The 21,594-nt window shown below is 40.9% G+C and overlaps 2 protein-coding genes across 4 annotated transcripts in view; one reads left to right on the top strand and one right to left on the bottom strand.

The window, feature by feature from the left end:
• The window catches only part of NOS1 (nitric oxide synthase 1), a 107,768-nt gene that overhangs the window by 14,088 nt on the left and 72,086 nt on the right, over positions 1-21,594 (top strand). For all 3 annotated transcript variants that reach the window (XM_087942811.1, XM_087942812.1, XM_087942813.1), the window contains exon 2: positions 18,409-19,536. In XM_087942811.1, coding sequence (XP_087798937.1) covers positions 18,800-19,536 — 737 coding nt within the window. In that variant the 5' untranslated portion in view covers positions 18,409-18,799. The remainder of the gene's footprint in view (positions 1-18,408; positions 19,537-21,594) is intronic.
• The window catches only part of RFC5 (replication factor C subunit 5), a 352,752-nt gene that overhangs the window by 263,085 nt on the left and 68,073 nt on the right, over positions 1-21,594 (bottom strand). The gene's annotated exons all lie outside the window — the stretch shown is intronic.

The following is a 21,594-nucleotide window of genomic DNA, read 5'->3' as shown; positions in this document are numbered from 1 at the left end:
CCAAGCCTGACATGCAAATCCAGCCACAATGCACCACTTTCTTTTCTAAATATCCTTTCATGCTATCTTAGCGTTCAGGCTGAAAGCAGAACATCCATAAGAGTGTTTCTCAAAACCTGGCAGGAACTCTGAAAAACAACAACAACTATATTTAGTTTTGCTTACATGCTGGCAGCTCCCATCCTTCTCAATGGAGTGCTTTATCATTTGATACATATGCGGGAGAGGCCTTGCAAGACCACAGCTAAAATGAGGAGGAGGAGGAGGAGGAGGAGGAGGAGGAGGAGGAGGATGACGTTGTATGTTCAACATGTTGTAATGTTGAACAGAAAAAAACGGCGGTGAGTGGAGGAATTTCTCTTTTGGGTTGGGACTCTTAGCCACACATTTGCTACAACGGACTTCCTGCATCCAAGCACCAAAGAAGAGAGATCATGTTCTTAGATTTGAACATAACTGTAAAGAAAAACAAAGGGGGCCTATAAATAGATCAAGCCACAATCTGGCCTGTTCCTTGAATCAAAATGATTTCTCCCACCAGCTTGATTGAAAGGGATGCTCGGTTGCTCCGACCTGTTCTGGCCGCCTGTGAATTATTATTATTTTTTGACGCATGAGTGTGACAGGCTCTGAAGAAACCATAAAAAAATCAAGGGAGGAAACCGTTTTCAACAATGGGGAATATAACCCTATTGCTTTGATGGGGTGGAATGCAGTTGGGCCTCCATGCACAATTGAGCCCAACATCCCCGTTGCTAAATGAGACAGTGGTTAATGTTTTGCTTTGTTTTACGACATTTCTTGCCACTGTTGTTAAGTGGATCACTTGTGGCTGTTAAGCTGTTATGTTAGTAACTGTCCTGACCAAGGTTTTCTGAGACCGTAATTAAGCACACGCTTAGTCCAAACAACGCCAATTTCAACGGCTGGGAATTATGTTCATTCCCAGCCCATAATGAGTCCCAAACAGTCCCTTGAGATAAGCACCCACCTTTCTCTCCTTTGAATGGCTGCCAACAACTAAACTGCCAAATGAACTGTAAAAAACCAACTGAAGTACAAAGTCCACATAGAACTCCAAGGTTTAATCCAAATAGAGCAAACGACTTTGCTTCCTGCAAAAGTTTTCCTACCTTTGCCTTTCCTTTACACCTTAGGGGAGGGGCAATCACCTCCAAGCCTTACTCCGGAGTCGCCCCTTTTGTCTCAGCTGCTCTTTCCTTCTAGCAGCTCTGAGCACACGCGCACTGGGAACAGGCTCCCCTTGTTCCTCTGCCTCGCTGCTGCTAGACTCCGGAGGCTCCGGAATCAGCACCCCACTCCCAGATGGCCCTGGCCCCATCTCTGCATCGGATGCAAAACCCTCGTCCGAATTCTCCCCAGACTCCCAGACTGGTCCCTGTTCCTCCCAACTGTCCAATTCCGCTGCTGTCTGCACAGGCTGCCGGCGAACCACAACAGTAACACGGTTGTTAAGTGAATATGGATTCCCCGTGGACTCGCCAGAGAGGTCACAAAAGGGGATCCCGTGGTCACAGGGACACTGCAACCATCACAAATATAATGGAGAGTGTTCAATTAATCATAGAACAACAGAGTCAAAAGGGACCTTGGAGGTCATCTAGTCCAACCCCCTGCTCAAGCAGGAGAGTCTATTCCAAATATTAGCCTCTACCTAGGATTGAACTCACAGTCTCCTGATTGTGAAGCGAGAGCTCCACCCCTAGGCCCCTGGATCTGAGCTCATTGGAGAAGATTGTTCTGACCCTCTGGGCAGAATTAAAGACTTGCAGCGCCGTAGCTGCTAAATCACTCCCCTTCCAGTGGCCTCAGATCAATAAATTGACTTTGGGAAAGAAAAATAACAGCTGCCTCATCCGAGCCATGGAAGACATTTGTCATTGTCATCCATGCCTCCCCTTATAGGTGAGGTGAGTGGCACAGAAAATAAATAAATAAAACGAGAACCCATTGGCAAAAAAACACACACACACACACACCCCGCAATCCTGTGTAAACCATGGTTTAGCTTTAATGTGATGGAACTTGCATGTGCTAATTGAAAATATTCTTGGTCACCCATTGGCAACTCTCTGAGGTTTTAATGAATTACCACTTCTGCACCCCATCTATTTCCATTTCAAGGCATTTATTGACCGGCTTAATGCTTTATTGTTAAACTAACTAATGACCTATCTTGTTTCAGCACAACGTGCAAACGTTGCTTCTCTGGTCTGTAAAGAACGTTTTATGACTTAGTGTGAAATACGAACCTAGCCAATTATGGTTCATTCAGCGTAGCCATGGTTGGGGCGGAGGAGAAACCCTAGCTGAGAACTCAGCAGGACCCTATCATCATAAGTCATATTTTGTTTAATAATGGCTTATTGGAAAACAAAACCCTCCATTTTTTGATGAATTTATATAGTGCCTTGAATTAAAATCCAGAAAATGACATACAAGCATAAACCAGGCCTCTAACTACTACACCATATATATATATATATATATATATATATATATATATATATATATATATATATATATATATATATATATATATATACATATACATATACATATACATATACATATACATATACATATACATATACATATACATATATAAAACAAGTATAAGATTTTTTTATGGCTCCTGATAATAAATTATAATTGCATCCAGTTTAGAGATCTTCGTTTCCAACATATGTTTGTCCTGTCTTTTTGAACATGCCATACAGCTTGCCATTTTTTTTAGAAAAAAAAACTGAAAAATAAAACTAGGGCATTGGAAGAAAAACAACCGCAGACAAATTACAAAAGGGTGGGAGAATCCAACTATGCCAGTAAGGTGAACGGAACAGGCTGTTAGCTCCTTTGTGATTCTCTTTCCACTTTGATATGGGAGAAATTGTGTACCTGTTGGCTATCCGTAGGAAGAAGCCATTGTTATAGAAAAGGCTGCTAAGACTATGAGCAGTTTGATAAAGTATGATCTCAGTTGAATTCTGAATTCGGTTGATTCTGAGTGACTGGTTGTTGTAAATCATGTATTCTTTCTTTCCTTTTTGAACAAGGAAGTTGGATTAGGGATTTTTCTTAATAACACAGACACACAGAACTATTTTGGATCAAAAAATAAAATATTATTCTATTATCTATCCATCCATTTCGTCCCATATCCATCCCATCTGTCCGTCCATCCATCCAGCCAATCAGCCAGTCAGCCAGCTAGCTATTTATCTATGCATCCATCCATCCATCTGTCCGTCCATCTCATCTCATCTGCCTGTCAGTCTATCTGTCTGCCTGTCTGTCTATCCATCTGTCTGTCTTTCTGTCTGCCTATTTATCTATCTCTATCCATCCATCAATCCATATATCTATCTACCCTCCACCCACCCTCTCTCTTCTCTCTCTCTCTCTCTCTCTTGCTCTCACTTAATTCTCATTTAATCCGCACGTTTTCTATCCTCATATTCTATTTCTTATTTTCATGTCTATCAGTCTTACGGGTTTTTAAATATCTTAACTATTTCTTAGCGCTTCGTTTTTTTAACTCTTCCCCTTCTCCCCAGTTCTTCAGCTCCTGTCGCCAATCTCATCCTCTCTTCATAACCGTCTTCCAACTCCGAGAGCTGATGCTTTTCTCTTGCTGTCTGAAGACTTCTGCTGAGCTACTTGCGTTTGGATTGGGGTTTCCATTCCACGTCTCCGCTGTCTTCTGGATTGGGATCTTTTTCTTGATGCCCCTATGTACATGCTTTAGGCTTGCCTTTCTAATCAAACCAAGGGCCTTCAAACTTGGCAAGTTGAAGACTTGTGGACTTCAACTCCCAGAATTCCTGAGCTCACATGACTGGAGGAGGAATTCTGGGAGTTGTGGACTTCCACAAGTCTGAAAGCTGTCAAGTTTGAAGATCCCTGTTATAAAACAAATGCCAATTAAAGAGAGAGTGGGGCTGTTTTAGCCCTCTTCCTTCCTTAGGGAGCATCCAAAAAAACCAAAACCCCACTGAATCCCAGGAGGGGAAAATGCTTGCTCACTCCAGGGAATACCTTTGTTCTTCCACTCTTAACAACCTTCTATCTGCTGGTATTTATTTGTTTGTTTGTTTATTTATTTATTTCAAACTGCCTGAGATTTCTCCCCTTGGATTCCCTGATGAATTGATTTCACGAAAAGGCTGCTTTGAAATGTAATCGGGGAATTGCTCTTCGCTCTGCCTGGCTGATGAGCAGGAATGAGGGTTATGCTGATGTGTTTGAGCAGGAGGAGCAAGTTAGGTTTGGCCAGAAGTTGATGTGAAGCCAAGTGAAGTTCTCCTCCTCCTCCTTGATCTTCAGGCAAGTTATATATGACTCGGAATCGTCAAACTGCCATTTTGAGACCTGTCTTCCCGTTTCTTCCTTCCTTTCCCTCTTGTGAAAGGAGGTCTGCTTTTCTATCCTACCATCAACACACTTGAATATTTCTTCTCCATTTCTTTCGAGGGGGTCCTCTTATATTACTGGAGGGAGGAAAGAGCTGCTGTTTTTGTTCTCACACAAACACATCATCTGTGGAGATTCTCCAGGTGATGGTTGTTCCAAAGGTGGTTTTTTTCCCCAGAAGGTAACTGGATTTTCATGGTTTTGCAGGATCCAATCCATCCAATCCCTCCCTCTCCCTCCCTCCCTCTCTCTCTTCCTCTCTTTCTTGGCTTTTTCTTGGAGAACATGGAACACAAATATATATATATATAAACATTGAACACAAATCTCTTTCTCTCTCTCTCCCTCTCTATCTCTTTCCCTCTCTTCCTCTCTTCCTCTCTTCCTTGGTTTTTCTTTGAAAACATTGAACACAAATCTCTCTCTCTCTCTCTCTCTCTCTCTCTTGAACTGTCTCTCTCTCTCTTTCCTCTCTTCCTCTCTTCCTCTCTTCCTTGGTTTTTCTTTGAAAACATTGAACACAAATCTCTCTCTCTCTCATTCCCTCTCTTTCTTTGTTTTTTTTTCTTTGAAAACATTGAAAACATTGAACTGTCTCTCTCTCTCTCTCTCTATCTCTTTCCCTCTCTTCCTCTCTTCCTCTCTTCCTCTCTTCCTTGTTTTTTTCTTTGAAAACATTGGACACAAATCTCTCAGAATAACAGAGTTGGAAGGGACCTTGGAGGTCTTCTAGTCCAACCCACTGCTCTAGCAGAAAACCCTGTACAATTTCAGACAAATGGCTGTCCAGTCTCTTCATATCGTTTAGAAGTTTGCGTGTAGTTCTTCCTCATAGAAGGCACCACCAATTGTAAATGTGATAAAGCCCCTTGACAAGTAACATCTTCGGGGCAGATTATGGAATAAATAACCAAAAAGAAAAAGTTCTGAAGTCTTTCTTTCTTCTGAAAATGTCGGTTCACATTCATGAGAATTGGTATTTTCAGATCTGATGTTATTTCATGAGATTTTGAATAGTTGTGAGTCATTCTTTTAAGAACAATTAGGTTTATTACCAACCATGCCTTAATTGGTCCATTTTTTGTCTTAAACTCATTAGATTAGGAACATTTATCGAGTGAATTTCCTGGCAATTGATGATAGGGGAAAAACGGTGGTTTTCACAGAAATTAATGCACACAGCTAGTCCCTTGGCACACGGCAGGTTTCTATCATCAGCACAACTGCTGCTAACTTGACCTAACTTTGCTGTAATGTTAAGTGTCTTATTAAGCGAGGGCATGTTTCTTGTCTACTACTCTAATTGGATTTCAAACTTATCTGTCTTTCTCGTTTATTTATTTCCCCATCCGGCTCTGCTGAGCTTTTGGGTGAAGCTTTTTTTGGAGTGGGGGGAGGGGAAATAATGGTTGTGTTGCTTTCATCCTATTTGACCAATGGGACTCCTTCCTAACAACCAAAGTTCAGTTCCTTAAACTGATCTCTTCATTTCTGTCTCTCTCTCTCATTCCCTCTCTCTTTCTCTCTTTCCCTCTCCTTCTCTCTCTCTCCTTCCCTCTCTTTCTCTCTCTCTCACTTTCCCTCTCTCTCTTTCCCTCTCTTTCTCTCTCTTTTCCCCTTTCTCTCACTCTTCACCACACTCTTTCCTTTTCTCTCTCATTTTCTCTCTTCTCTTTCTTTCTTGCTCTCTCTTTATCCCTCTCTTTTTTTCTTTCCCACTCTCTCCTTCTCTCTCTTTCTCTTTCCTTTTCTTTCTGTCTTTCTCTCTCTTCCTCTCTCTTTTTCTCTATCCCACTCTTTCTTTCTCTTTCTGTCTTTCTGTCTCCATTTCTGGTGCTCTCTCTGTGTTTCTCTTCCCCTCTCTTCTCCTCTCTCTCTCTCTCTTTCTTTCTCTCATGCTCTCTCTCTCTCACACACACACACAAACACACATATAATGCACCATTGCTATAGATTTTTGTTGTGGTTAGCCGGCAGCAGGTGCGGATGGCTGAGGAGAGCGAGGACTCAGATGAGGGGCCAGGACCATTAGAGAGTGGATTGCTGCCTTCAGAGATTGTGGGGGCTGGCAGCAGCGATGAGGAGGTTCCCAAGGAGCCTGTGCCAAGTGCGCGTGCACGCAGGATTGTTCGCAGGAAAAAGCAGCTGCAACACGGGCAACTTGGGAGTGAGACTGCAGGGCAATGGCCCCTCCTTCAAGAAGATAAAAGGCAGCTGTGAAGCGAATGCTCTTTGCAGGAAGCAAAGACATTTTGAAACTCAGCCTCGTGGATATTACAGTATCTTAATTTGGTATTTGAAGACTCTTGTGTTGTGAAATATTTCTTATCTGTGATTCTTGGCAGTTTCACACAGTTTTGGCAAGGTTTGTGCTTATCAAAGTTAATTAGTCTGTAGCAGCCTTTTAACTGGGGATTCGTAAGACTCATTTAAAGGTTTCTGTTCCCTTTGGTTATTGTTTGTCTTACTGGAAAAGGGTTTGGGTCAGAACAGAGTTTCTTTGAAAGATAACTGCTCCCATTCTTTAATTTTTTTGATTACCCATTTTTAGTTGTGTTATATTCTTTCGAAGGTGCTACAGCCAGTATTATATAAAATCCAGGTAAGCTTAAAATACATCCATGCCCATTTTTCTTTAGAATGGTTAAGGGTGCCAATCCCCCTGGTTGGTTTTTTCCTTCTGTTCTTCCTTACAGTAACCCAGTAAGGGAGCTTAGAGCAAGATTAGCTCAAAGTCACCCAAAAGATTTTAATGATCTGGTGGGGACTTGAACACCGTCTCTTACAGCAGAACTCTGCCAAAACACATCCACATGAATTCAAAATTCCTTCTGCAGTTTATATTTTAAAGACACCCCACTCCCTCCCCCCCCCCAAAAAAAAAACCATTGGGAAATATTTTAAATGCTTGCAAGAGCTTTCATTTCTTTCTATTTCCCATAATAATGAATCCTACTTTCTCAAATCCTACAAATTCCCTCCCCCCTGTTGATAGTAGCTCTATATAATTTGATGAATTTAAAATGAATTCCATGTATCCCATTTCTGATTTTTAACCCCATTTCATCTGATCTCTGTGTTAGTCAGTGAGTACAAGAAGCAGCATGCATTTCACATATGTTTCTCCTAATATTCAACTATTTGTGGGCACTTTCCCCTAATATTTGTATGGCTTTGTGTACAGTTTTCCCATGCATAGTTTTTATGTGCATTTCCTTTTTTTCCCATGCATATTTCCCTGAATGCATATTTCCCCAATGTCCTTCCTTTTTGAAGCGAGAAATACTTGTAGCAATTGAAAAATGACAAGCTATCAAAATACAACCATGTTCCAGTTTGTTTGTTGACCAGGGACCCATGTGAATTAGATCAATTCTGATTAAAATGCCAATAAAATGAACCTCTTCTATGTTCTCCTTATTAAGAACAAGTCACATTTTCTACAAGAAAGTCTAGCCTGGCTAAAATGATTTCCGTAACATTTCTTTCTATCATGAATGCACATTGCATACATCTCCCCGCTTAACATGCAGATGAAATTTTAAAATCTCCCTGTAGGTATAGGAACACAGCTAGAAATAAGTGTACCTTTAAAAAAAACCACAAGAATTCCCAGCTGAATCTCAAGTTATGGATGGAGTCAATTATTTATTCAAATTCATGCATATTTAAAACCCCGGTTTCTTGAATGGTTCATTGCATAGTCAGCCAACTGTTTAGACTGGAGTTGGCTTTTTACCCAACTCTCAAGTCCTTCCCAAGAACCTGAGATAGGCAAATGTTGTTTGATAGTGCTAAAAGTATTGTCACTGGGTATCAGCTGTTCCAAGTAAATCTACCTTTTGCAATTGATTGATGGGGATTTTGTCAATGCTGATAATTGATTATTTCGGTTCGTCACACAGTCGGCCAGATGTTCAGACTGGGTTTGGCATTTTTGTCTACCTGTCGAGTCCTTTCCAAGGATCTGGAATAGGCAGAACTGGATGTTTGACGGTGCTACAAATATCATCCTAGGATGGAAACTATTCCGAGTGAAGCCGCTTTTTGCAATTGACTGATGGGGATTTTGTCAATGCAGATGGTGTTCAAGTGGTGCTCCAGGTTTTTTTGGGATTGCACCCAAGGCATCTGTTGCTATTGGTAATACTTTTGATTGCTTTTGCCACAGTTGTTCTATTTCTCTTAGGTCTTTGCATAGGCCTTTCTTGTAGGTCTTTGCATTTTGTTATCTTCTCCACTTTGTTCCAATCTGTTAAATGGATTAATCAATATTAATTAGAATAGATCTGAAAGGGACCTCCTAGTCTACCCCCTTGCACAAGCAGGAGACCACACACCATCCCAGACAAGTGGCTGTCCAGTCTCTCCTTAAAAGCCTCCAGTGATGGAGCTACCCACAATTTCTGGAGGCAAAGCTGTCCCACTGGTTGATTGCAGACAACATGAGGTAGTGAGGGGAGGGGGAAAGGGCAGGAGGGACTTGCCCCACTCGCCCCACACACCTGGCCTGGCCACCGGGCTTCTTCTTTCTGCTTCTTTCTTCTTCTGCTTTTGGCTGCAGGCAAAGAAAGCAGCAAAAATCTTTCTTTCTCTCCCCAAACTCCACCAGAAATGAGTCCTTGGGACCCTGCAAGGCCTCCTGCTCCAAGAGGCTGTGCCAGCAAAGACTAATTTCTGGCAGAGTTTGGGGAGAGAAAGAAAGACTTCTGCTGCTCCTGCTGCTTTCCTTGCATGAAGCCAGAAGTCTCTCCCTCTCTCTTTCTCTCTCCCCCCCTGAGAACGGAGCTGGAGATGGTATCCTGCGATCCCAAATAAAGAATGATTGATCATTAGGAAAATGGGGAATTTTCCTGCAGACCTCTTTTGGAATTTTCCCAAGGTCTCTGGTCTGCAGGATTTAAAATTATGAATTTAGTGGTCCCTGAGGTCCAAAAGGTTGGCGACCCCTGGCTTAGTGTGACCCACGATCACATCTGCTTTGCAGCATTTCCAGTTTATTTAGATGTGCCCCAAATCAGAGTGTATGATGCACGCTGAAAAAGAGAGAGAGAGAAAGTTCAAATGTGCCAGTGACTAATAGAGAACGGATTATGATGCTCAGGAATCTAATGCAATCTTTTGCTAAAGGGAGTTAGGTAGACATTGGAGGGGAAGGGAAGAGAAAGTTGGGTGAGTAGTGAGTTATAGACAGTGGAAGAGACAATCTTACAGAACTGTCAAGAAAATTAACTGGCCTGGACATGGACCATTCTTCTGCTCTTTCATTACAGTGATTGATAAGAAAAACACCCATGAAAAATAGATTTCTGAAGCTGAACACAGCCCAAGTGCACGTTCTGGCCAAACCAGGAGATAGACTTAAAAAAAAAAACAACCAAAAACAGAAGTCAAAGCGTCCTTACTATTGATAAATCTCCAAGACATTGTACCGCTTGAGTTTCTTTTAAAGCTAAACCAGACCGAAGGACAGATGGCCATCTACGGGTCATCTTTGCATCCTCTTTTTCAAATTTAGATGACCCTTTGTTGGGTCTGCTCAGCTTGCTTTCTTTTTAAAAAAGAAAGAAAGAAAGAAAGAAAACCAGAGGAAGAAATTAAAGTGGCATAAATCCATCAGCCTCAGGGGCTCTTTGTCTACCGGCATAAATCCCCGTGGAAACTGATTTAGTGAGACAATGGGGAGCATTTAAATCTGGCTCATGGAAAATGGATGCTGTTAAAGTGATAAGATGGATGGGAAGAAAAGGTTGACTTTGGGAGGAGGCTGTACCCAAGGGCAGGGCGGGAGAGAGGTAGGTTGATATATCTGTGGGTTGTCTTCTGTATATTTCCAAGTGTCAGACTTGCAAAGAAGTCCAAGTTACCTGAAGGACCATCTCTTCCTGGTTACATCCACCCAGCCCACCAGAATTGGGAGGCAGCAAATATTGCAGGTCCCCCTCCCCTAAGGAGGTCCATCCGGCAGGACCCAGAAAAAGAGCCTTCTCCGTAGTGGCTCCCTCCCTTTGGAACATCAACCCCATGGAGATTAGATTGGCCCACACTCTGACACTCTTTCCCAAGATCCTGAAGACCTCGTTTTGCCCCACAGGCCTGGGAAATCCGGAGTGGAGCCCATCAAGTATTGTATCCAGAATACAGCAACCAGTTTTGGTCACCACAATGTAAAAAAAAAGGATGTTGAGACTCTAGAAAGAGTGCAGAGAAGAGCAACCAAGATGATGAGGGGACTGGAGGCTAAAACATATGAAAAACGGTTGTTGCAAAATTGGGTATGTCTAGTTTGATGAAAAGAAGGACATGATGGCAGTGTTCAAATATTTGAGGGGCTGCCCCAAAGTAGAGGGAGTCAAGATACTCTCCAAAACACCTGAAGGCCAGACAAGGAACAATGGGTGGAAACTAATCAAGGAGAGAAGCAACTTAGAACTAAGGAGAAATTTCCTGAACAATTAATCCGTGGAACAACTTTCCTCCAGAAGTTGTAAATGCTCCAACACTGGAAGTTTTTAAAAAGATGTTGGATAACTATTTGTCTGAAGTGGTGTAGGGTTTCCTGCCTAAGCAGGGGGTTGGACTAGAAGACCTCCAAGGTCCCTTCCAACTCTGCTATTCTGTTAAATGGTGTTGGAGCTGCTTGTCAGAATCAAGTATGCCGAGATTGTGGTTCCAGGCTAACCCTCTGCATTAAGAGAATCCCACTTAGGGTTTTACAGTTCCTTCTCAGAATATTCATTTGGTTCCAGATGGTCACAAGTTATTCTACACTAACAAATAAATACAGGTCGTTCTTTTTTAACAGTCACAATGGGGACTGGTAACTTGGTTGTTAAATGTAGCAGTTGCTAAGTGAAACCATGATGGCACTTACAATCTGATTTCAGCTGCCCTTTGTTTTACAAACTTGCAAAGTGGTTGTAAAAATTTGCTCCCTGAATGGCCATTCATTATAATTGTTTACATTCTAATGCTTGAACTTGAGTTGGGCTGTGGGTTGATCTTAATTCCTTGCGAGGATCTCAATTCCACGTTAAAACATTTTATATCCCAGAGTGAAAGAGTAAAGGGCAGTATAAGGTAATTAGTACATTTACCCCCTTCTCCCTATCAATTTACGATTTTCATTTCCAGAATAAACACAGTACATTAAAGGTGTTTGTTTATAATATATGAAAGCATTTGGTGAAAGAAAAGGAAATTAAAAACAGCCTCTACTTAATTCTGTCCAGAATAAATTAAATCAAACCAAATGTTATTTGGGTGGGGGAAGCATACCTTATGAATTATTTCTTAATTTACAATTACAGAAAAAGCTCACTTTTTTCTGTTATCTGGGTTTTTTTCCCTAATCATCACAAGCATAAATCATAACTGCATTTTTTCCTGTTTCACGTAAAATCTCTATAAGGGGTTTTCCTTCCCCCATAAATGCAGATATTATTTTTTTCCCTACTCAAATCAGTTAATTACAGTTAGAACAATTAACCAGTGGAACAACTTGTCTCCAGAAATTGTGAATTCTCCAACACTGGAAGTTTTTAAGAAGAGATTGGATAACCATTTGTCTGAAGTGATGTAGGGTTTTCTGCCTGGGCAAGGGGTTGGACTAGAAGACCTCCAGGGTCCCTTCCAACTCTTCTATTCTATTCTATTCTATTCTATTCTATTCTATTCTATTCTATTCTTATTATCTCTGTCATTATTCTATTCCATTCTATTCTATAGTTATTCTATAGTCTATTCTATTCATTTAGCCAGCTTGACAAGTTGCATCATCTTTCCCAGCCATTCTTTTGATAATCATCTGAAGTGTTTGTAGAACTTTCAAGTCAATTAATTAAAGAACTTTTGCCTGGATTCGTCACTGCATACAATAGAGGGTATTTTGGCTTAGGTCATGAAAAAAGCCAGCCATTGCAGCTTGGTCAATAAACTACGGTTAAAAGCAAGCACAGCTTAACCCAGGGGTCTCCAAACTTGGAAATTCTAAGACTTGTGGACTTCAACTCCCAGAATTTGAGGAGTTGAAGTCTACAAGTCTTAAAGTTGCCAAGTTTGGAGACTCCTGGTTTAAAGTAATGTGTGAACCTAGGTTTTTTTTTCTTCCATTCAGTTAAGAAGAATAGTCAACTAACCTAGTGCTCCAGCTCAATTCTGCCTCACAATCACCATTTCAGTATGTGCTCATTTTTTTTCCTTGTCCATCAATAAGACTAACAATTTTTTTCAGGAGTAAAAATATCTGATGCAGTCCAGTTGCTTCATGTAGTTGTTTCAAAAGAAGGTCAAGGAACTAAAGCGATTGCGTGAAAAGTTGGGAGCACTTTAAAAAAGTTTAACTGCCATTTTTTTAAAAAAGTGGGTTTTTTTACTGGTTCCATTTTTTAAATCCCAGAATTAAAAAACTTATTTTTTTTATCTCCACCTGAAATACTACAGAGTACCAGCATCTTCCTTCCTTCCTTCCTTCCTTCCTTCCTTCCTTCCTTCCTTCCTTCCTTCCTTCCTTCCTTCCTTCCTTCCTGTTAAAACTTGCTTGCAACTGGAGAGTTATGTGAAATAAGTGGAAGTGGTGAATGTGAACTGCAAACATTAATTAATTGCCACCTAGCTAATAGTTGTCACTTTTGACCAGGAGCATATATATGACTCACAGCTGCTATGGCAGTTTGTCTTGTATGAATTGTGTACAATATAAATTTGGTTTTCATTTTGTGCTAAGTCATTTTGTTTTCTTTAATAAGCTGCAGTTGGGATGGACCAGACGTTAAGTTATAAACTCTGATTTGCAAACCACCAAGATTTCAAATGTGAAATCTGATCCTCGTGCCTATTCTAAGTTGTTATTCTTATTCCTGTTGCTGTGAATAATTTCATTTTTTCACTGTTCTTCCTCATGAAAGAAACCACAGCAGTGGATCAGAAAACCCCAAAAAAGATTAGATGCAACATCTAGCAATACAACAAGGCATTCATCAAACCGGATAAGAACATTTTTAATTGTTTAAACCATTTTTTATGCCTTTGGGGCATTGTATGATGAATGCTATCACTGGCAAAGGTGCAGTGGGTTTATTAAAGTCTTTTTTTTTAAAGAACAAAAATTGCTTATTAGAATCTAAATGCACATTTGACTGAGGAAGGGTAGAAAATTATATGCCTCCTATAATATCATCCAGTCTTATGGTTTGGAGCTTCAGTTCTTTATGGAAACTGTCAGCAATTTTTTTAAATGTTGACAGCTTCTTCTTTCATATGGAAATAGAAGAGTGATTGAGCATCAAATTTGCCAATGTCTATTTCACACATGGGATTTACCTGAATCTCACTTTCAACCAATTCTAGAAATGATGCTCTTATCTTCAGACCCAGTACTTCAGGGTGTCCAAATTGGACTTAGTGATAAACAGAACTCTTCCAAAATCTGGAAGTTATCTGGAATCCAGATGGTGGAAAGTTGTCCAGCTTTTACTCAAAACCAGACAACATTAGTCAGATGTGAACCAACATTTTTCAAATTCACATTTTGAGGAGTCACTGTAGAAGAACAGACAGAGCTGGGGGTGGAGTTAAGCATGTCATCAGTTCAGAATCATTACGTTGCCACAAATGGTCCAAGTTATCTGGTGCCAATTTCGTGTTGAACCTGTGTTGTTGTGTTAATGTTGAATTCAGTCTGACCTTTACTGCAGCAAAGCAATCGGAAAATAACTCTTTTGAATCCCATCTCTTCTGGAAATTCAAGTTGCTCTCTTATTTTTATTGAATAAATCATAGGTAAATTTACCGATGACTAATAAGATATGTGACTCCTGATGGTATGTGATCAAGCTTGCAAGTCAAACTTTCATTTGTCTAAGAAAACTATATTTCCCCATGTCAGAATAGGGGAATTATGGTGATTACCTTAAACAAACTAGGATCATATCATGATTTAAGATAGAGCAATTCATAGACTTCGTATATCATAAAAAACTGTACTTTATTTAACCCCCCCCAAAAAAGTATATATTTGTTATTTTTGTCCTTGGAAACTAAAACATGATTGCTGCAGCAATTTTCATTTCACCTCTCTTCCTCAAAAACCAGAACATTCTCCACTCTTCTCCAAAGCACAGACATTTTAAAGTCTTTATTACTATTATTATTATGTTTATTGGTCTTTTCGTGATCTTTTATTGTTTGTTTTTTTAAAATATAGAAAAATGGCCTTTATTTAAATCTTTTGTCTTAATCCCCTCTGACGTATTTGTTGATTTATCTTTTGTTTTATGGCTTCATAAATTGAATCATATTTTATCAGGTTGGCCTTGTTGGTCCAATGTTTAATCTGTTTCAGGGTTTTGTTTTTTGGTGATGTTGGCTGGGGAATTCTGGGAGTTGAAGTGCACACCGCTTAAAGCTGCTGAGGTTGAGAAAGAACGTTCTAATGAATTCCATGCCAGTTCAACCCCACCGTCTAGTCCTCCTGCCTACACCAGTAGCATTTCTGATGTGAACAGGAAGGATCCAGGACCCCATCATCCTGTTTGCAACAATCCAAAGCCTTCCTCTTCCTTCAAGTCTGTTTTCAACTTCAATCCTCTCCAACAGATGCCACCTTCCATAGGCATCAAGATAGTTGGTCCAATTTGTCCTGCGTACCCAAACCCAGAGTGAAGGCCATTCCTGTCTACCTGCCTTGTTAGAAATTCCAATTAATGGGCAAACCAATCAGATATTCTTCTTGATCAGCCAGCCTAGTGACGGAATGAACCAGCCACAAATCAAAAACACTTGCCCATCAACACTTTTTGCTCATGATGCAGCCCTATTAGAGACAATCACATGTCAGATTTCTAGAAAACTTTTTCTCTCTCTCTCTCTCTCCCTCTTTTTTAAACCAAGCAGATGTCAGGAAAAAGATGGGCAAGGAAAGATTCTTTATTCAGAAGAGGCCATATGCCTGAAGCTTTTGTCAGGGAATAGATAAAAACACACTTCCTTGGAGGAGGACAGTTATTCATTCTCTCCCTCTCTCCCTCTCCCTCTTTCCCTCTCTTTCTCTTTCTCTCCCTCTCTCTCTCTCCCCTCCCTTTCTTTCTCTCTCTCTCTCTCTCTCTTTCTCTCCCTCTCTCCCTCTCTCCCTCTCCCTCTTTCCCTCTCTTTCTCTTTCGCTCCCTCTCTCTCTCCCTTTCTCCCCTTTCTCTCCCTCTCTCTCCCTCCCTCCCTCCCTCCCTTTCTTTCTTTCTTTCTCTCTCTCTCTCTCTCTCTCTCTCTCTCTCTCTCCCTTTCTCCCTCCCTCCTCTCCTCCCCCGCTCTCTCTTGTAAGTTGAGACGGAAAAGAAAGAAACTTCCATAGAAACAGGTGGATGGGATGAGCTCCAACAATTTCTTTATGGCAGAAAGAATGCATCCAACCCAACGCATGTTTCTCTCTTCCCAAAAAAAAAATGCTCTTGGTTTTTGAGAGGTCCCTAATTAAATTCATGTTGTAGATAGAAAGACCCAGTTCAAGAGCTGTTTTTGTGATGGATTTTTGGTGTCCTCTGAGCTTGGTCATTTTCAGGCTGATGTTTCACCGCTACGTTCCCTGCACTGATGATGTTGACTAGTAGAGTATCTCTAGCTCAAGAGTTGAAATGAGGTGTCCTTGGTTCTCCCTGACCTTTGTTGTTTTCTTGCAGATGTTTCATTACCCAACTAGGTAACATATCACAGCTAGAAGGGAGTGAGGTGTACAAGAGGAGGAGGATTGTGGAATCCTTGGTGGTCTCTAAGTCTGGTTGTTTTCTTGCAGACGTTTCATTACCAAACTAGGTAACATCAGCAGTGCTAGTTGTTGCCTAGCCTAATAACAAAATATCTGCAGGAAAACAACCAAGCTCAGAGAATACCAAGAAGCCAACAATTTAATCCTGAGCTATTTGTATTCCCTACTACGGCATTATTCCCTTTTCTTGTTCACATTCAGCCACTGGACAGCACCCTAATCCCTTTCCCATTTGTTCAAGAACGGTGACTTCATCATATTACTCTTTTAACTTTCACAAAAGGGTTTTCTGTTCCAAAATATGTTGACAATACCGATTGGCAGCTCCGTATAATTTGACATCTTCACCATCTTTGCCTCATACGGTCTTAAAAAGCTGTACATATTGACTTTCATCTAAGCCAATTAGCTGCTTATCTGCTGCTTTTTGCATTCAGCAAGGGCTTGTACCAATAAATTAGAGTAAGAGATTGGAATGTATCATCCAGAACGAAAGACAATGGATAGAAGATTATCAAAGAGAAATCTAACCTCGAATTTTAAAGAGAAATTTCCTGACCGTGAGAACAATTAACCAGTGGAACAGCTTGCCTCCAGAAGTTGTGAATGCTCCAACACTGGAGATTTTCAAGAAGAGATTTGATGGCCATTTGTCTGGCATGGTATAGGGTCCCCTGCTTGAGGAGGGGGTTGGAGTAGAAGACTTCTAAGGTCCAACTCTGTTGTTCCATTTTCTACTCTACAGTCTGATTTAATCATGGTTGCTTTCGTCAATAGAAGACTTTCTTTTAATCTAATCTTCTACCACGTAGCAACCTGTTATTATATCCCTAAAGCAAATCATGCCTCAAACTTGGTGCATTTCTTTTAAATGTGAAAATTAATAACCTCATTCTCTGTTAAGTCAAACATTCTGTTGGCCCAGATTTCCTATTGTTCGTTATACAGTACCTGCTAATTAGCTCACAAGGTTTTTGCATTGAAATCCCACTGTTATTTTCCAAGGTTCATTCTAATTATTATTTATTACAATTATTGATACCCACCACTGAGCGTACAAAGCTGACCCCAGAAGCTTATAACTGACCTCAAAAATACTAAAAAAAACCATGATAAGCAATGTTATTCAAATGAAAAATAACAAATTTTTAAATCTTTTCCATGTGGTGAAACCTGGCTGAGATTCAGTCAAGGAGAAACATTTGCCTCCTACCCAAAATACTGGAGCTAAGAGTCCTCAACTTTTTTTATTTGTTTATTAAAATTTTAAGCTGCCCATCTTTCTTAAAAGGTGACTCTGGGAGGCTTACAGAAATAGAAAAAACACTTAAAATATTAAAGTTATGCAAATTAAAAAAAATTAAACTCTGCAAATAAATTTGGACCAAGAGACAGACTGCATGGGGATGAGGTCTTCTTACTTCTTAGTCTTACTTACTTACTTACTTATTCTTATTCTTACTTACTTCTTATTGAGTCTGTAATCTGCACCTCTATAAATGTCTGGTTTGGCTCTGCAACTAAACAAGACAGACACAGACTTCAGTGGATAATTAGGACTGCAGAAAAAACAATTGCTACCAACCTGCTTTCCATTGAAGACCTGTATGCTGCATGAGTCAAAAAGAGGGCTGTGAAAATATCTCCAGACCCCTCACATCCTGGACATAAATTGTTTTAACTTCTACTCTCAAAACAATGCTATAGGGCACTGGAAACCAGAACAACTAGACACAAGAATAGTTTTTCCCTGAACTTTACTAAACAACTAATTCCCACAACACTGTCAAACTATTTACTAAGACTATATTGCTGTTTTTCTTCTCATCCTAGTACCTATCTCTTCCCACTTATGACTATATCCATATAGCTTGTATCTTTACGATTTATATTGTTTTATTTGTTTTCTAGTATGATTTGATTGCTTATTAGTAACTTATGACTCTCACTTAGTGTTGTATCTTGATGAATGTATTTTATTTCTCCTTTATGTACACTGAGGGCAAAAGACAAATTCCTTGTGTATCCAATCACACTTGGCCAATAAAGAATTCTATTCTATTACTTCACCACAAACTTGTGACTTACAACAACCTCACAACGCATTCTGCTCTGCTGTGTTAGATATTCTTGGTTTAGTATGTTTTGCCCATCTCCAAGGTCTAAGCCAGTCTGATATTTTTATTTTTCTGTCTCTTCCTCCCACCCTCTCTCTGTAGGTAAAGATGATGTGAAGCCAATCCCATGTCCCCAGACACCGAAGAATGCTTGGCGAGCAACATCTTCTTCAGCCATCTGTTGAGCCAGAAGATGTTTGACGTAGTTATCCATTCACTTCATGTAGGAGGGATGGCTTTGTTGCCTTCTAGGGAATGATCTGGGCCAGATCTGCAGAGATGGCTGCATGACCTACGAATTTATCTTTTATCAAGAGGTGAAGCTCCCCAAAGAAAGCCGGCTTTCCCCCAGCTTGCAAACAGATACAAAGCCTTGCGCTCTTTCTCTCTCTTGCTCATCAGAGGTTGGTGGCTCAGCTGTGGACTTACTGAGGGTCCATCTCTACACTGTGTGAGATCCTGATCTCGAGGCCTGGACGATTTCAGGACTACAATGGAAGAGAATGTATTCAGTGTCCAACAGATTCAGCCGAATGTAATCTCGGTGAAGCTCTTCAAACGGAAGGTGGGTGGCCTCGGGTTCCTGGTGAAGGAACGAGTTAACAAGCCACCTGTGATCATCTCTGACTTGATCCGAGGAGGGGCAGCAGAACAAAGTGGCCTTATTCAGTCAGGAGATATTATCCTAGCGGTCAATGGGAAGCCCCTGGTTGACATGAACTATGACGCAGCCTTAGGAGTCCTTAGAAGCATCGCTTCGGAAACTTACGTTGTTCTCATCTTAAGAGGCCCCGAGGGCTTCACCACTCACCTAGAGACAACCTTCACTGGAGACGGGACACCAAAAACCATCCGTGTCACCAGACCTCTGTGTGGGACGCCAACAGTAGGCGATCAGGCATCTGCTCCGAGCATCCGCACCAAAGAGAAGCAACAGGGGGAAGAACGCAGCATGGGGGGCTCGGTCAGCTCCCGGTGTAACCGGGAGAATGGGCAAGGGGAAGAAAACCTGGTGCACGTCAATGGCATGGTAGCCACCAACGTGGCCAAGGACACCCTGAAAGGAAACCAGGATATTCCTAACCATTGCCTGAATGGCAGCGTTGAGAACAGTGAACTGCTCAAGGAGATTGAACCCGTTCTGGATCTTCTGAAGGGCAACAGCAAGGAACTCAATGGCAATGCTGAAGCCAAGATGGGAGTGAGAGATGTTGAAGTCCAGGTGGACAGGTAGGATGCGAAACTCATTTTATGCTATGGGAGTCCTTGACTTACAACCAGAGTTGAGCTCAAAATTTCCATTGCTAAGCAAGACAGTTGATAAGTGAATTTTACTTTTCTTGCCACAGTTAAATTAATCATGGCCGTTGTTTAGTTTAGTTTAGTTTAGTTTAGTTTAGTTTAGTTTAGTTTAGTTTAGTTTAGTTTAGTTCCATTGAGTTAAGTTGGGTTGGGTTGGGTTGAGTTGGGTTGAGTTGAGTTTGGTCGTTAAGCAAATCTGGCTTCCCCAATGACTTTGCTTATCAGAAGCAGGCTGGGGTGGTTGCAAAAGGTGATCACATGACCCTGGAATAGCCCAACTGTCATAAATACATGCCAATTGCCAAGTGTCTGAATTTTAGTCATGTGACCATGGAGATGCTGCTGACAATCATAAGTACGAAAAACGTTCGTAAGTCTATTTTTTCAATGGTCACTAAATGAACAGTTGTAAGTCGAGGACTCCCTGTATTTTTATCATCTCCAAATCATATGGGATTACAGCTCCCTGTATGCCTAACCACCTCTCTTCCCTGAGTGAGTACGGTCTTAGCAACAGCCAGGAAGGAGCAAGATCTCCCTATGTGAATGCTGACTTTAGAATCTATTCTGCGTTGGCCATGAAGGCATGGCTGGAATGTTTGGTGCTCATTTAGCAAAGGGCCTTGTGCTGGAATCAGAGGGAAATGGGGTGGGGGGGAGAGAGTGAGAAATAAAGGTGCCCTGCCTTCCATTGAGAACCTACCGTATATACTGGTCAGAAAGAGGGCTGAGAAAGTATCTACAGACCCCCCACATCATGGACTGTTTCAACTCCTCCCCTCGGGATGCCAAAACAACTAGACACAAGGACAGTTTCTTCCCCCATGCCATCACTCTGCTAAACACCTAATTCCCACGGCACTGTCTTGTGCCTAAGGATTTCCATCCATGCAGTAGGGCTATATTACTATTGTCCTTCTCATCTTTCATATTATCTTCTCTTATGGGCATCATCATTATGATTATATTTGTTGTTTGTATGTACACTGAGAGCTTATGCACTGGAGACAAATTCCTTGTGTGTCCAATGACACTTGGCCAATAAGGAATCTCTTCTCTTCTCTCTCCTTCTGTCTTCTCTTCTCTCCTCTCCTCTCCTCTCTTCTCTTCTCTTCTCCCCTGCTTCTTCCCTGAATGAAGAAAACTTGTTTCATGAAAGTTGGTCTCCATTTCGAATTGCTTTCCCTCTTAGTAACAATCGTGTCCTTTCCTCCCATTCTCTCACCTGTTCTCTTATATGCTTTAAATACATGGAAAATTCCCCCAATGCCCATGAACTAATCAAAATTCCCCCAATGCCCTGTCCTGACTAATCAGTAGGAGCCTTAATTGGATAAAAATGAGGATCTTAAATAACGAAGCAGAGGAGACAGTGACAAGCATAACATGAGAATGGATTACATTTTTAATGGATGCTCATTTCAAACTTTTTAGCGTTGGCTTGCTTGAAAATGGACAGTTCCTGAACTGGAAAAACACATTGCTAAAAAATGGATAAAATGGCTAGCTCGTGAACCATGCCTAATTGATGATTTAATGTATGAAGCTGCATTTTAGATAGAGAAAAACAAGCCATTCTCAGAATAAGTCCATTATCTAACTTCACCTGACTCAACTTGTATCCCCTTAGAGCAGGGGTGGGCCATTCATTTTCCCAAGGGGCTACATTTGATGATGGAACAGTTGTGAAGGGCTGAAGCAATAGACTGAACTTAACTCTTCTCAATATTAGTTTTAGTACCTTATTAAAAGCAATAAATTATACAGTTTGGCTTAGCTGCTATTGGTAAGAATACATATCATTACATCTTATTTGCAGTCAATTTCTAATTTCCAATTGATCTCACCCGGGCCAGATAAGGACAGCCAAAAGGCCAGATATACTCAGATATACCTAAAATACACAGGTCTGCCTTAGAGAAATCATAGATGAGGCTCCCATCATCTTGAAGGAGCTTGGCTGATGCATCCTTGGTTTTTGAAATT

This window comes from Notechis scutatus, chromosome 13 (genome assembly GCF_049901735.1).
Source record: "Notechis scutatus isolate UNSWTSFEM ecotype Mainland chromosome 13, rNotScu1.2, whole genome shotgun sequence".
Lineage (NCBI taxonomy): Eukaryota > Metazoa > Chordata > Lepidosauria > Squamata > Elapidae > Notechis > Notechis scutatus.
Note: the sequence above shows the minus strand (reverse complement) of the source record. Positions and strands in the feature narration are given on the sequence as shown.